The following is a 14,589-nucleotide window of genomic DNA, read 5'->3' as shown; positions in this document are numbered from 1 at the left end:
TGGCTCCTTCAAAACTACCCCGGCAGCTGCAGAGAGGAGCAGCCGCCGGGTAAAGACAAGAGCACACCGGCTCCTTTTATAACATTACTCCGGCGGCTGCAGGGAACAGCCGCCAGGATTACACAGGAGCAGACCAGCTCCTTCTTCACACTACTCGGTTGCTGCAGCTGTCGGGTGGAGGGGGTGCCGTCAGACTGCCCGATCACTGCTGGCCGCAGTGATCGGGACACACTAAGGGAGGAGTCATGGATTCAGAGAGGCTGGGTGGTCCCTCTGAGACTGGTGGCTACTGAAAGATTATATTTCAACAGCCACCCACGGGATGTAGTTTGGAAGCCGACGGTCTAAATCTCGACCGCTGGCTTCCAGACGTTCTAATCCCAGGGTGGTACTAATGACAGGCGCCTATATCTAAACGCCTGTCATTAACCAGACGCCGAAAGACCAACGCCCGGCATCCCGATTGAAGGAATGCCGGGCAAGGACAGCCAAGGGGGGGTGGGGGGTTTAGGTTTAGGCACTTAGAGGGGGAATAGGGTTAGGCACTTGGGGGGGGAGGTTAGGGTTAGGCACCCCTAAGGGAGGGTTAGGGTTAGGGGGGGAATTAGGTTAGCGATACTTACCTTAGGGACGATCTGGATTTTCACCCTTGCCGGGCTGCTGCTGTCGGAATTTGAACCGCCAGACAATACCTACTACACCTCCGCCCACAGGGCATTTCTGACTGGTTGCATCAAATGCGACCATGCCAGTCAAGTCGTTAAGGAGATTTTATCTGTTTAACTATTGGGATTTCAAACAGATTTATTTTTTTCCATCTCTGAATGTAATGATATAGGAAAATGAGTGTAATGATGTAAACTAGTAAATTAATAAAGTATCGTTAAAAAAAAAAAAATAAGTTTAGCATATATCACTTGATTTATTAAACTATTTTTCACACTTAACTTCATGTGAAGCAAAAGTTTAAAAGGAGAATAACATTTTATTTCTTAGATTGCACAAATTACTTTATTTGCATAGTATCCTATAATCTCACAGACGAAAATCCTCAAAACATGACCTGTCATACTAGAGGACTACAGTTGAGAAACATTGGTGTAAGCAGTCCCTGAGCCACTAATGTCATGTGATGCTTCAGAGTCAGTGGTGTAAGCAGTCCCTGAGCCACTAATGTCATGTGACGATGCAGAGTCAGTGGTGTAAGCAGTCCCTGAGCCACTAATGTCATGTGACGATGCAGAGTCAGTGGTGTAAGCAGTCCCTGAGCCACTAATGTCATGTGATGATGCAGAGTCAGTGGTGTAAGCAGTCTCTGAGCCACTAATGTCATGTGATGATGCAGAGTCATTGGTGTAAGCAGTCCCTGAGCCACTAATGTCATGTGATGATGCAGTCAGTGATGTAAGCAGTCCCTGAGCCACTTATGTCATGTGATGGTGCAGTCAGTGGTGTAAGCAGTCCCTGAGCCACTAATGTCATGTGATGATGCAGTCAGTGGTGTAAGCAGTCCCTGAGCTACTAATGTCATGTGATGATGCAGAGTCAGTGGTGTAAGCAGTCCCTGAGCCACTAATGTCATGTGATGATGCAGAGTCAGTGGTGTAAGCAGTCCCTGAGCCACTAATGTCATGTGATGATGCAGAGTCAGTGGTGTAAGCAGTCCCTGAGCCACTAATGTCATGTGATGATGCAGTCAGTGGTGTAAGCAGTCCCTGGGCCACTAATGTCATGTGATGGTGCAGTCAGTGGTGTAAGCAGTCCCTGAGCCACTAATGTCATGTGATGATGCAGAGTCAGTGGTGTAAGCAGTCCCTGAGCCACTAATGTCATGTGATGATGCAGTCAGTGGTGTAAGCAGTCCCTGAGCCACTAATGTCATGTGATGATGCAGAGTCAGTGGTGTAAGCAGTCCCTGAGCCACTAATGTCATGTGATGATGCAGTCAGTGGTGTAAGCAGTCCCTGAGCCACTAATGTCATGTGATGATGCAGAGTCAGTGGTGTAAGCAGTCCCTGAGCTACTAATGTCATGTGATGATGCAGAGTCAGTGGTGTAAGCAGTCCCTGAGCCACTAATGTCATGTGATGATGCAGAGTCAGTGGTGTAAGCAGTCCCTGAGCTACTAATGTCATGTGATGATGCAGAGTCAGTGGTGTAAGCAGTCCCTGAGCTACTAATGACATGTGATGGTGCAGAGACAGTGGTGTAAGCAGTCCCTGAGCCACTAATGTTATGTGATGATGCAGAGTCAGTGTATTTAAAAATGACGAGGTCACAGGAGATCTCAGGAAGACTGTGAGCAAGCTCTTACCAATTCATGGGATGCTTACAGACTCATTATTACTCATTAGTATATGCATCTGCCCAGAAGCTGGCTAAGTTCATGCACACGTGTAAAAAGGTGGATATAATATAAATATACAATTTTAACACACAGTAAACTTAATATATTCTTAGTTATAGGTTTTCTGTTCAGATATATGATTATAAGCAGAGTCTAAACTGTCCAATAACATTGTACAACAAATTAATACTTTTAATTTGTTTCCTTTCTAAAAATACATTATTAATTTGAGGTCAAGAAAAACTAAAATGATTTCAGAATGTTTTTCTTAGCTCTATTTTTTGAGCTACACTACTTGCATTATACTGTATGTACATTAGTAATATAGTCATAGTGAAAAGCTATTTTAAAATAATCTGATATTTTCTTGATTGAATTAAAACAACTGTTATTTATTTTCTATCAATCACAAATAAGAACACAAAACAAAACAAACATACAGCATATGAAAGAAACATACAGCATACGAAACAAACATACAGCATATGAAACAAACATACAGCATACGAAAGTACTAATATAGTGGCCTATTCATGGGGGTGCTTTCTCTTTGCTTGTCGCTTGTACTCCTCTTCTGGGGCATCTCTTGTCACTGTCCAACAGTAGTGATTCACCTGCCCTGATATCTTTGTTCCATTGCTGAAATGTCTTGGTGGAATCGCTCACTATGCTTGTCACTCAGTGCACCACAGTTATCTTGTGTGGGTAATCCCGTGAATCGCATATATTTGAATAGGGGCGGGGACAAAACTGATTAATTTAATTGGGTCATTAGGCCCCGCCCCCTCTGCGCGGAACGCAGATTGCTGGTAAGATTCTCTCCACTCTGCCCACTTCACTAGGAATACCCCTACATCGTCATAAATGGGCTATATCTCGGAACTCAGAGCTAACTGAGCGTTTTAAATGTCATATTCATTCTTTGCATGCTGAAATCAATTCGAAGTAACTATTTTCACATCGGAAACATTTTTATTGTTGTGCAGTGTAATAAGTCCCATGTCAAAATGTGACCGTACAATTATGTCCCCCTTCTACATTCCAGTCTAACAAGTCCACTTTTTGTTGGAGTATTTTCAGTGACAAATTCAGTCACACCTCTTCCACAGACATTCTATCTTCCCCGAGCAGGTATACTAATTTGACAGTGAAAAGATATAGTACTTTGTACCTTTGATCTGTGGCCTGTTGCTCTCTAAGCTGCAGGTAGTATCCATCCTGCTCCTTCTCTTTCCTGTGTAGCTCATCCCTAAGGATCTCTGTTGTGTGTTCCAGCTCCTCAAGGCGGCCCCGCTGTGATTCTACCACATTCTCACTGTGGACAGAATGTAGGCAGGTTCCAGTTTTAGCATCCAACAGATTTATGAAGGATAAAGAATACACTTTAATGCACTGTAGGTAAGGATATTATAATTCAGAGCAGTTACCAGTCAGAGAGAGCGTTCTGCCACAGTATAATTATCACCTTTTTGCACAAACACAAGAGTCATGCCCAAATGCTAATATAAAGCCTAACAATGTGTGGTCACGGATTTGTCCTTATAAATCTTTGTTGCAAATAGCCACTCTCGGCGCGCCAGATCACGTGAGACTCTGTTAACGTCTGGTGTCTTTTTTTTCCCCCGAAAATGTGTCTAAGTCGCAATGCGATGTGACAAGGACACTCCAGCAAACTATTCTGATGAATTTAACATGTGACACTTGTATATGTGTGTGCGACTGGGTCTCTGAATCTGTATACGAAGTGTTACAATGTAGCAGCCGCAGCTTTTTTCATTCCAAGTTCCGCTGTGATTCATATACAGACTCAGACACACAAAGATATCGCATTTCAAGCATACAAGTGTCACATATCAAATTAATCAGCACAGTCTGCTGGTGCATCCTAGTCGAATCACAGTGCGATTTAGACGCATTTTGGCATAAAAGACGCTCAACACTAGCAGAGTAGCAGCTCTCTCACACCAGGAAAGTCGCACTGCAATGACGTATTGAGGCTAGGGGGTAAATTTACTAAGAATCGAGTCTGATCAAGATGACAATCTTTGGTGAGTTTAGGCATATTTTTCATCTCGCAAATTTACTAAAGGCAAACTCTGGTGAGTTTGGGAGAGAGTTCTCTCTTCTCACTCGTAAAACTCGGGTGAGATCGCAAACTCGAATCTTATCACCATCGGGCAAACTCAGAAGTACTTTTCACCTAAAATATATAGCTCGCAAATTTACCAAGAATCGAGATGACAATCTTGGGTGACATGACAGCAAACTCTCTGCCAAATTGAAGTTTTAAACACTCACCTCCGGAGCAGCGAGTTTGCCAGAAACATACACAGATCAGTGTGATTTGTGTAGGTTTCTGCCTGTAAATCTTAAAAATTGTTTTAAAAAAAAAAAAAATGACGTAGGCTCCCACCTGAAAAGTCATACCCAGCCCCGGACTTGTCAGCCAGTCCTGGTTCCAAATATTACGGGGAACCAAACGAGTAGGGTTCCACCGTAATTTAGGAACCAGCACCTGGCTGCAGGGCCAGTCCTGGTTTTAAATATAGGGGGAAAAAATTGCATAGGGGTCCTCCTAAATTTAAAACCAGCACTGAACCCAAACCGACCAAGGTGTAATGCCACACTTTTGCATATACAGTTTTACATATACAGGATTAACCCACAGCAAATATAAAGTATTTGTTGCTTTTAACCAGTGATTTATTTTTGTAAATGTAAATAGTAAAGGTGCATATCCACTACACAATTAATGAACGACTGTACGATAACAACATCGTTATCGTTCATTATACTGTGTAGTGGATATTGTGGCCACACTGAACGGTATGTCGGTCAGTGCAGGCACCCTCCCTCATCCCCAAACATGCACAACCTGACAATATTGTCAGGTTGTGCAGTATGTTCAGGCGATAACAGATGCCGGCAACGACAAGCAGGAGCGCGCATCGCTAGTCGTTGCCAGCATATTCACTGCACGATTAATGAACGATTGAACAATAACGATGTCGTTATCGTTCAATCGTCCATTTATATCGTGTAATAGATATGCGCCTTAACATATTAAGAAAGGAACATATGTTACATCATCATATTTTGGGGGTGTGTACATGAAAATCATGGCCACGACAGCAAAACACAGCTGCAAGGCAAATATATTAATGACCTAATCGGGGTCTCGACTCTTATAGGTTAATGTAAGCTAAATACTGCAAAATGAATGTGATTTCTTTGCATGCATTAATAAGAACGGAAGTTGCCAATCTGGGAATGTACACACACATTAGAGCAGTGAAACCCAGTGGGCAGTCTGTAAAAAATAAACAAAGTTTTCTTATCAGATCATCTCATGGTCAGGTGACTACCCCTATTGTATTCACAGAGGAAAAAAAACACAGGTGGGAAACATGGTACCATCAATGTACCTGCACAGTGTTTTCTAAATGGCACTAATAAAGTTTTAAAGAAAGCCATTTGTTTTTTAAACTTTATATCCAGATATTCTTCCATTATCTACAATCACATTAAGGGACATACAGGTTTCTTATCTCTGCTCTGGCTTCTTCAAGCAAACTGTGGCCATATCTTGGAAGAGCGGCTTGGGTGGCTGTAGAGGTGACCTCGGGATTCTGCATACGCATTCCTGCAATGGGATAGAGAAATGTTATTACATTCCAATCACAAATAACAAATATCTGCATTGCTCTGCACCATACCCTATTATCCACCAAAAGAGTCAAATCACAATATATTTTACATGTATTAAACATAAAAGCATCATACACAAATGATAACTATTAATAAATAGAGTTTAAGATCTCTCATCAATACACAGTGTTTCAGGTACATTTACTAAAGATTGATTTAAATGAATTTCAAATCGATCAACATCAATGTTGTTTTTCTATGGCTAAATCATTTACTAACACTTAAAAAAACAAATAAAAAATTGTCTGTTAGTATATGTATGATGTAGGCCCAAAAACACAACATTGATGTTGAATAATCAATTTGAAATCAATTAAAATCAACCTTTAGTAAATATAGCCCTAAATCTCTTTTGATCTCTTTAGATCTTATTATATTAACTTGGAGCTATAAATGTATTGCACATATACATGACAAGTTATGCTATTCAGGATAGCACCTTAAGTCCCAATCATATTTCCCTTACTTGAGAATAAAAAAACATGCCAATGTTTGAATAATTTCACTATTAAAATATGAAGGTGTAAGGGATAATACTTAGAGATCATAAATCAAAATCCATATATATTTTTATATTATGCCCTTACTTACCACTTATTTAAACAAATCGTTTAATAAACAGCATTTGCCTTTTTTTTACTTTCAAAAGTTACAAAGCGACGTATCAGTCCCTGCCCTAACAGTCCTGCAAGTCACGGCTAACTATTGCTGGCAATACACCTGCACGATTTCGGGCCGATTGCTCGATTTTCGACGAGTCTTACGATGAATCGTGTAGAAATCGTGTATTTTTGGAGTAGGATACGATCCGATGCGTGCTCCCGCAGCTCCTAAAACAGATCGTATGATCAGATGTGCAGCCCATATTATCGTGTACAGATCCTACTGTTTCTTTTGTGCATGCGATTCATCATGTGTCCATTCATGTAATTTCTGATGGGCGCGTGAGGCACACAATCAATCGTACGACAGCTCGTGTGCAATGAAAAACAACAAATCGTGCCGCCGGGAGCTCCGGGGAATCGCATGTGAATCTTATCTTAAGCTGGTCGTGCAGGGGTATGGCCAGCATTAAGATCCAAAATAAAAAGTCCACACCTGTACAACAATGCAACAAAGCAATGATCTGATTTACAGTCAGATACAGGTGACTGAACTATGGGCCGCATTCAATTCCAGGCGAAAATTCCGAATCCGCGGTAAAGTATCGCGAGTGACATAATTTCGCCAGGTGGAAAGTTTCCGCCGTATTCAATTCTTGTGACTTTTCGCCGGTGCGGAAAGTCAACACAATGTACCAGTCTAAAAAGTTTCCCCTCTGAATAGCCGGTGGAAAAAAAAAGTGCAAAATTGCGGTTTTGGGGTGCAAAGGTGAGGAAACCACTCTGCACCCTTTGGACAGACCCCCAAAGGATAACTGCGTCAAAAAAACGCAACAAAAAAAAAAAGAGGAAAACCCCAAAAAAGCACTTTGAAAATGGGGGCGAAAAAGTACAAAGTGGGGGTACAAACGCAAAAACTAGCGAAATATACTTTTGGGGGGTCTGATGGTATGGGGGGGAGGTGTTATTTTTTTATTGCAGGTGTTTGCTGAAAGTACGTTTTTTGCAGCACTTAAAACTTGACTTTAGCGATTTTTAACCATGCTTACACCCATTTTCAAGTACCCCAAATTTGACACGACTACTTATTTTCACCAAAAAAAACAGCTTAATGCTATTCTTCACCACTTGTGCTATTTTGGAGCAATTCACAGCACTTAAGTACCCCAAATAGCTTCAGTAGGGCTAATTTGGGACATCTACATAGATCCCCAATGTTAGTGCATCTTTTGGGGGGTGTCAGGCCTCCAATTCTGCCAACACTTACGCCTGTTAAGAGTTTCGCCAGACCACTTTTTCGTGTCCTTTGAAATTGAATACAGCGAATAGTGGGAGCGTGCATGATAAGTTTCCGCGGCTAAAACACGTGAAGTCGTCAAAAAGTGCGGCATGCGAAAAAGTATCGTGGGTGTGAAACTAATTGAATACGGCCCTATATGCGTGTTCCTTTCATCTACAGCGATTGTTTGATTAAATCACCGTATAGCCAAAAATCAGATGCAATTAAAAAAACATTCACTAAAATGAATTTTTTAAAATAAAAAAATATATATTTTAGTCAAAAGTTAATTGTGTACAAGATAAAATCTAACATATTGTAACCAATTATAAAACCACTGTAACTTGTGTTAGAAATTCTATATAAAAGAGAAATAAAAAACTGAAAGACTACAATTTTGGAAGAACAATTAGGTTTCTGTACAAAATAAGAACCTATTAAAATAAATTGCTAGGTGTATAAGCAGATGTGTCCTCATACAATATTGCTGCAGTCTCACCAAACGGCCTTTCTCGGCGCGTCAGCTCCCTTGGCTTGCTCAGGGCGTCTTTTTCACATCTTTTCCATCTGAAAATGCGTCATTGCAATGCGATGAGAGAAAACCACTTCAGGAGACTGCACTGATTAATTTCATATGCGACTTTTGTATATCTGTATGCGACGGAGTTTGAATCTATATACAGAGTGCTGCGATGCTGCGGCTTTTTTCGACGCAAAGTTCTGTTGTGCATCGTAAACAGACACAGCCTTAAGGTGCGTACACACGGACAGATATATCGTTACGATATGAACGATAATGATATAGTTTAACGATATATCGTTCAAATCGTTCAAGTTTATGCAGTGAACGACCAAAGATGCGCATTCCCGCATGAACGATAAAGATATCTATGATCGTCCGTGCATGCAGGCCAGTCTGGACGATATCGTCAACTTTGCATGTTCAGAGATGTGGCAGGATGACTCACTGAAAGATATCTTTCATGTCGTTGGTGGTACAGATCGTCCCGTGAGTACGCACCTTTAGTCGCACATAAATAATAATAATACAGTACATGTGCCACATATCAAATTGATCAGTGCAGTCTCCTGAAGCGGTTTGACATATTTTTGGGCTACACCACTTAGTGCGGCTCACTCACACCAGGTTTCTTGTGCCGCAAGGCGCATTGAGGCTAGGTCAGGGGCGTTTCTAGAGAGGAGGAGGCAGTCTCCGACACAGGCCCCCTCCTCTCTGTCCAGCGGCCGGCAGCGCACTGTGCTGTGCACGGACAGGGCCGGAGCTAAAGACTCTGGGCACTAGAGTGCGCCCAGAGTCTATAGAGTAAGCGCAGATCACCGGGAAAATGGCCGCAGCGCCCATTTTCCCTGTACTGCGCATGCGCAAATGATGGGAAAATGGCCGCGGCGGCCATTTTCCAGTCGTTTTTACAGCGCCGGACCCCTGCACCGACTTGGGACTCCAGAGAGGTAAGTAATACTATGGGTGCAGGGTGTGCGGTGCAGGGCCCCCCTGGACCCAGGGGGGGCTCATGTGCCCCGCACATCCTGCACCCATTATAGATACACCCCTGGGCTAGGTGTATAAGACATATCTGTCTTAGTGAGGGCAGAAGAATTTAAAAGAAAACTACTGTAAAATTTTAAAGTATGATTCTACCTAAAACTAAGATTGGGTGAGGTTAGGGAACATAAACTAAGAAAAATGTACAGATGGTTGTCAAGGTCTAAACAGGAGATCCTCTCTCATTGACATTATGGCTGTTTTCAAATTTCCAGTCTTTGGATGAATGGAAAAGACACAGTGGTGGTAATCTGAAAAACGCCCGACTGTTCAAGAGAGACAAATGTTTCACATACCTGCTCACAATGCTACACCAGGAAACCTGCCAGAGGGTCATAGGAGCAGAAGAAAATATATTATTTTTATTTATCCCACCTATCTCCACCCCAATATTTTTTTTCTTCAAGGACAACTGATACACTGGTCATTATCCTTTATCGTACAAGAATGAATGATCACCATAGTCAAACACAACAACCTACAACAAAGATGGTCATTAGCCACATAATATTGAAGGCAATATACACTACAATATTCTGGTGTGTAACTTAAACTCAGATATGTACACAAAACCTTATTGATTGCAGACAGTTTACCATTATGTTGATTTTTTTTCCCATAATGACAAAAAAAATAATAGACATTCTATGTAAAACATATGTACATAAGTGATTGTAAATCATTAACTTTGTAGCCATCCTACGGCAAGAGAAGCAGTATGTCAGAAGCTTCGTACAATTGGCATTGAAAAATAACCAGATTAAATACTGTACAAATAATAAAATCATTTCATTTAATATAACCTAGATAGGTTTTTACTTCTTTAAATAGCAAGTTAAGTATCTTTAAGGCATGTAGGTCATAATCATTTTGTACCTACATCCCCCTACAAAATACTTTATCTCCTTTTCAAAATCACTCTGGATGGAAACCAGTTATGGCTGCTCAACAGACATAACTCTCAGCAAGGGGGAGAAGGAGTTGGAGGCTGTCACAGTGCAAACAGAACTGAAAGGGGCATGCCAAGTTCTCTGCTCACTACATCATGTGTCATGACTATGGCTGAGATGGCAGTCACATAAAACTGTATATACATAGTAGGGATGAGCGGGTTCGGATTTCTGAAATCTGAACCCCCCCCGGTCCGAGCTGGGAACAGAGTCCAGCTCAGGTTTTCCCGCCTGACTCGGAACTGAAATTGAGGCAAAACGTCATCATCCCGCCTTCCGGATCTCGCGTGTTTTGGATTCTATAAAAGGTCCCCGCGTCGGCGCCAATTCTCACTCCGGCTGTGGACAGTGAAGAGGGAGGGTGGGAGTTAGGGCTGGCTGGGTTATGTTGTGCTGCTGTTGTCCATAGGGGCTGTGTCCACTCCTCAAAAGTCCATAGGGGCAGGCTGGGCTGTGTTGTGCTGCTGTTGTCCATGGGGGCTGGCTGGACTGTGTTGTGCTGCTGTTGTCCATGGGGGCTGGCTGGACTGTGTTGTGCTGCTGTTGTTCATAGGAGCTGGCAGGGCTGTGTTGTGCTGCTGTTGTCCATAGGGGCTGTGTCCACTCCAAAAGTCTATAGGGGCTGGCTGGGCTGTGTTGTGCAGTGTCCCATAAAGGCTGTAGTCCTAAAGGGGTGCTGTAGTGTTGTCCAGGGGGTGATCTGTCCATCAGGAGTGCTCCCCCCAAGTGCAAAAAAACCCATTTATTTCTGTGTTTGTGAATTGTGTGTACTGTAGCTATACGAGCATCAACAAAGGAGCAGCGCCAAGCGTGCGCCTGTGTCATAAGTCTGTTAAAGGGTGGTGTAACCCCAAAGTGCGCTCCACAACAAATAAACAATTCTTCTTTTTTTCTGTGTTTGTGTGTGAAATGTATGCGCAGTAGCCGCACGTGCATCAACAAAGGAGCAGTGCCAAGCGTGCGCCTGTGTCATAAGTAAAGGGCCGGCTGGCTCGACTGTTAAAGGGTGGTGTAACCCCCAAAGTGCATTACAAAAAAAATTAAAAATACTTATTTTCTGTGTTTGTGTGCGTCTTAGCCGCACGTATATATAAATATAATATAAATGGTGGACAAAACTTTTATCCGCTAAAAATAAAATAGGGAAAGATCAAGAACCACTTCCTCCTAGTGCTGAAGCTGCTGCCACTAGTCATGACATAGACGATAAAATGCCATCAACGTCACCTGCCAAAGTCGATGCCCAATGTCATAGTAGAGGGCATATAAAATCCCAAATGACAAAGTTCAGGAAAATGACCTTAAAAAAAACCATTTAAATCATCTGATGAGAAACGTAAACTTGCCAATATGCCATTTACGACACGGAGTGGCAAGGAACGGCTAAGGTCTTTCCCTATGTTCATGACTAGTGGTTCAGCTTCACATGACAATGGAAGCCCTCCACCCGCTACAAAAATCAAACGAGTTCAGCTGGCAAAAGCACAGCGAAGAACGCTCCAAGAAGATATCACAAATCCCCAAGGAGAGTCCAAGTGTGGTGGCGGTTGCGATGCCTGACCTTCCCAACACTGGATGGGAAGAGGTGGCTCTTTCCACCATTTGCACGCCCTCTGCAAGTGCTGGAAGGAGCACCCACAGTCCACTTGTTGACATGCAAATTGAAGATGTAAATGTTGAAGAACAACAGGATGAGGATACTGGTGTAGCTGGCGCTGAGGAGGAAGTTGGCGAGGAGGATTCTGATGGTGCTGTGGTTTGTTTAAATCAGGCCCCAGGGGAGTTGTTGTCCGTGGGATGCCTGGGCAGTAGACCAAACATTGGCAATATTTCTATCCAAATCCGGACAACAACTGTCTTGCCATATGTACCATATGTAAAGGTGAAATAAGTAGGGGTAGGGACGTTAACCACCTACGAACATCCTCCCTTATAAGTCACCTGCAGCGCGTTCATAAAAAGTTACTGTCGAGTTCAGAAAATCCCTTTGTCCTGTTGTATCCAAGCGCCTGCAAACCACACCGTCAAATCCCTCCTCGTCAATTTCCTCCTTAGTCAGGATCGGAAGTAGTCCTGCAGGCCATGTCACTGGCATGACTGACTCTCCTATACGGGATTCCTCCGGAGGATCCTGCATTGCTACGCCTACTGCTGCTGCTGGGAGTCATTCATCATCCCAGAGAGGAAGTAGGAACACCACTACTTTTACTAAACAATTGACCCTCCAACAGTCCTTAGCAAGGAGGAAGAAGTACGACAGCAGTCATCCTGAAGCAAAACGGATAACTGAGGCCTTGACTGCTATGTTGTTGTTAGACGTGCGTCCGGTATCCGCCTTTAGTGCAGTGGGATTTAGACAATTGATGGAGGTAGTGTGTCCCCGGTTCCAAATCCCATCTAGATTCCACTTCACTAGGCAGGCGATACCGACACTGTACAGAAACGTCAGAAAAAGTGTGTCCTCGTTGTCCTAAAAAATGCGGTTGTACCCAATAATGTCCACTTAACCACGGACATGTGGACAAGTGGAACAGGGCAGACTAAGGACTATATGACTGTGACAGCCCACTGGGTAGATGTATCACCTTACGCAGCAACAACAGCAGCATCACCAGTAGCAGCATCTCAGAAACGCCAGCTCGTTCCAAGGCAGGCTATGCTGTGTATCACCAGTTTCAGTAAGAGGCACACCGCCGACAACCTCTTAGAGAAACTGAGGGAAATCATCGCCCTGTGGCTTACCCCACTTAGACTCTCCTGGGGATTTGTGATATCTGACAACGCCACCAATATTGTGCGGGCATTTACATCTGGGCAAATTCCAGCACGTCCCATGTTTTGCTCACACAATAAACTTGGTGGTGCAGAATTTTCTGAAAAGCGACAGGGGCGTGCAGGAGACGCTTTGGGTGGCCCGAAAAATTTCTGGCCACTTTCGCCATTCAGCGACTGCGTGCCGAAGACTGGAGCGCCAGCAAACACTCTTGAACCTGCCCTGCCATCACCAGAAGCAAGAAGTTGTGACGCGGTGGAACTCAACCCTCTATATGCTTCAGAGGATGGAGGAGCAGCAAAAGGCCATTCAAGCCTATACATCCACCTATGACATAGGCAAAGGAGGGAGTATGCACCGGACTCAAGCGCAGTGGAGAATGATTTCCGTGTTGTGCAAGGTTCTCCAGCCCTCGAACTTGCCACACGTGAAGTCAGTTCAGACACTGCCAGCTTGAGTCAGGTCATTACCCCCCGATTCCGCTCGGCATGTGGGACTTGTGGATGAAGCCCTTCATTCGCTTTGCCAGGATTCCAGGGTGGTCAATCTGTTGAAATCAGACCACTACATTTTGGCCACCGTGCTCGATCCTAGGTTTAAAGCCTACGTAGTGTCTCTCTTTCCGGCCGACACAAGCCTGCAGAGGTGCAAAGACCTGCTGGTGAAAACACTGTCAGCTGAAGCGGAATGTGACATGTCAACAGCTCCTTCTTCATTTTCTCCCACAACTGGGGCTGCCAGGAAACAACTTAGGTATCCTAAGCAACCTGCTGGCGGTGATGCAGGGCAGGCAGGACCAAGTTTGGACATCTGGTCCGGACTGAAGGACCTGGCAACAATTTCTGACATGTCTACTGTCACTGCATATGATACTGTCACCACTGACAGAATGGTGGAGGATTACATTGGTGACAACATCCAAGTAGGCATGTCAGACAGTCCGTACCTGTACTGGCAGGAAAAAGAGGCAATTTGGAGTCCCCTGTACAAAATGGCTCTATTTTACCTGAGTTGCCCCCCCTCCAGTGTGTACTCCGAATGAGTGTTTAGTGTAGCCGGGAACCTTGTCAGTGAAAGGCGTAGGAAGTTGCTTCCACAAAATGTGGAGAAGATGAGGTTCATAAAAATGAATTATCAAACTCTTCCAGGGAGACCAGCCTCCAGAACGTACAGAAGGACCTGTGGTGGTGGATTCCAGCAGGGACGAATTAATACTCTGTGAGGATGAGGATGTACACAACACTGAAGAGGGTGAAGAATCGGTGGATGAGGAGGATGAGGACGACATCTTGCCTCCATAGAGCCAGTTTGTGCAGGGACAGATTAATTGCCAGCTTGTTTTGTGGGGGCCCAAACGAACCAATCA

At 43.6% G+C, this 14,589-nt stretch overlaps 1 protein-coding gene across 1 annotated transcript in view; it reads right to left on the bottom strand.

The window, feature by feature from the left end:
- RPGRIP1L (RPGRIP1 like) overlaps positions 1-14,589 on the bottom strand; it is a 151,216-nt gene that overhangs the window by 103,019 nt on the left and 33,608 nt on the right. Inside the window, exons 5-6 of the mRNA XM_088471852.1 lie at positions 5,885-5,990; positions 3,519-3,662 (exon numbers count right to left, since the gene is read on the bottom strand). Of these exons, the coding sequence (XP_088327978.1) occupies positions 3,519-3,662; positions 5,885-5,990 (250 nt within the window). The remainder of the gene's footprint in view (positions 1-3,518; positions 3,663-5,884; positions 5,991-14,589) is intronic.

This window comes from Taudactylus pleione, unplaced genomic scaffold (assembly GCF_031769625.1).
Source record: "Taudactylus pleione unplaced genomic scaffold, aTauple2 ptg000117l, whole genome shotgun sequence".
Classification (NCBI taxonomy): Eukaryota; Metazoa; Chordata; class Amphibia; order Anura; family Myobatrachidae; genus Taudactylus; species Taudactylus pleione.
The sequence above is the reverse complement of the archived record's forward strand: the minus strand, read 5'-3'. Positions and strand labels throughout refer to the sequence as shown.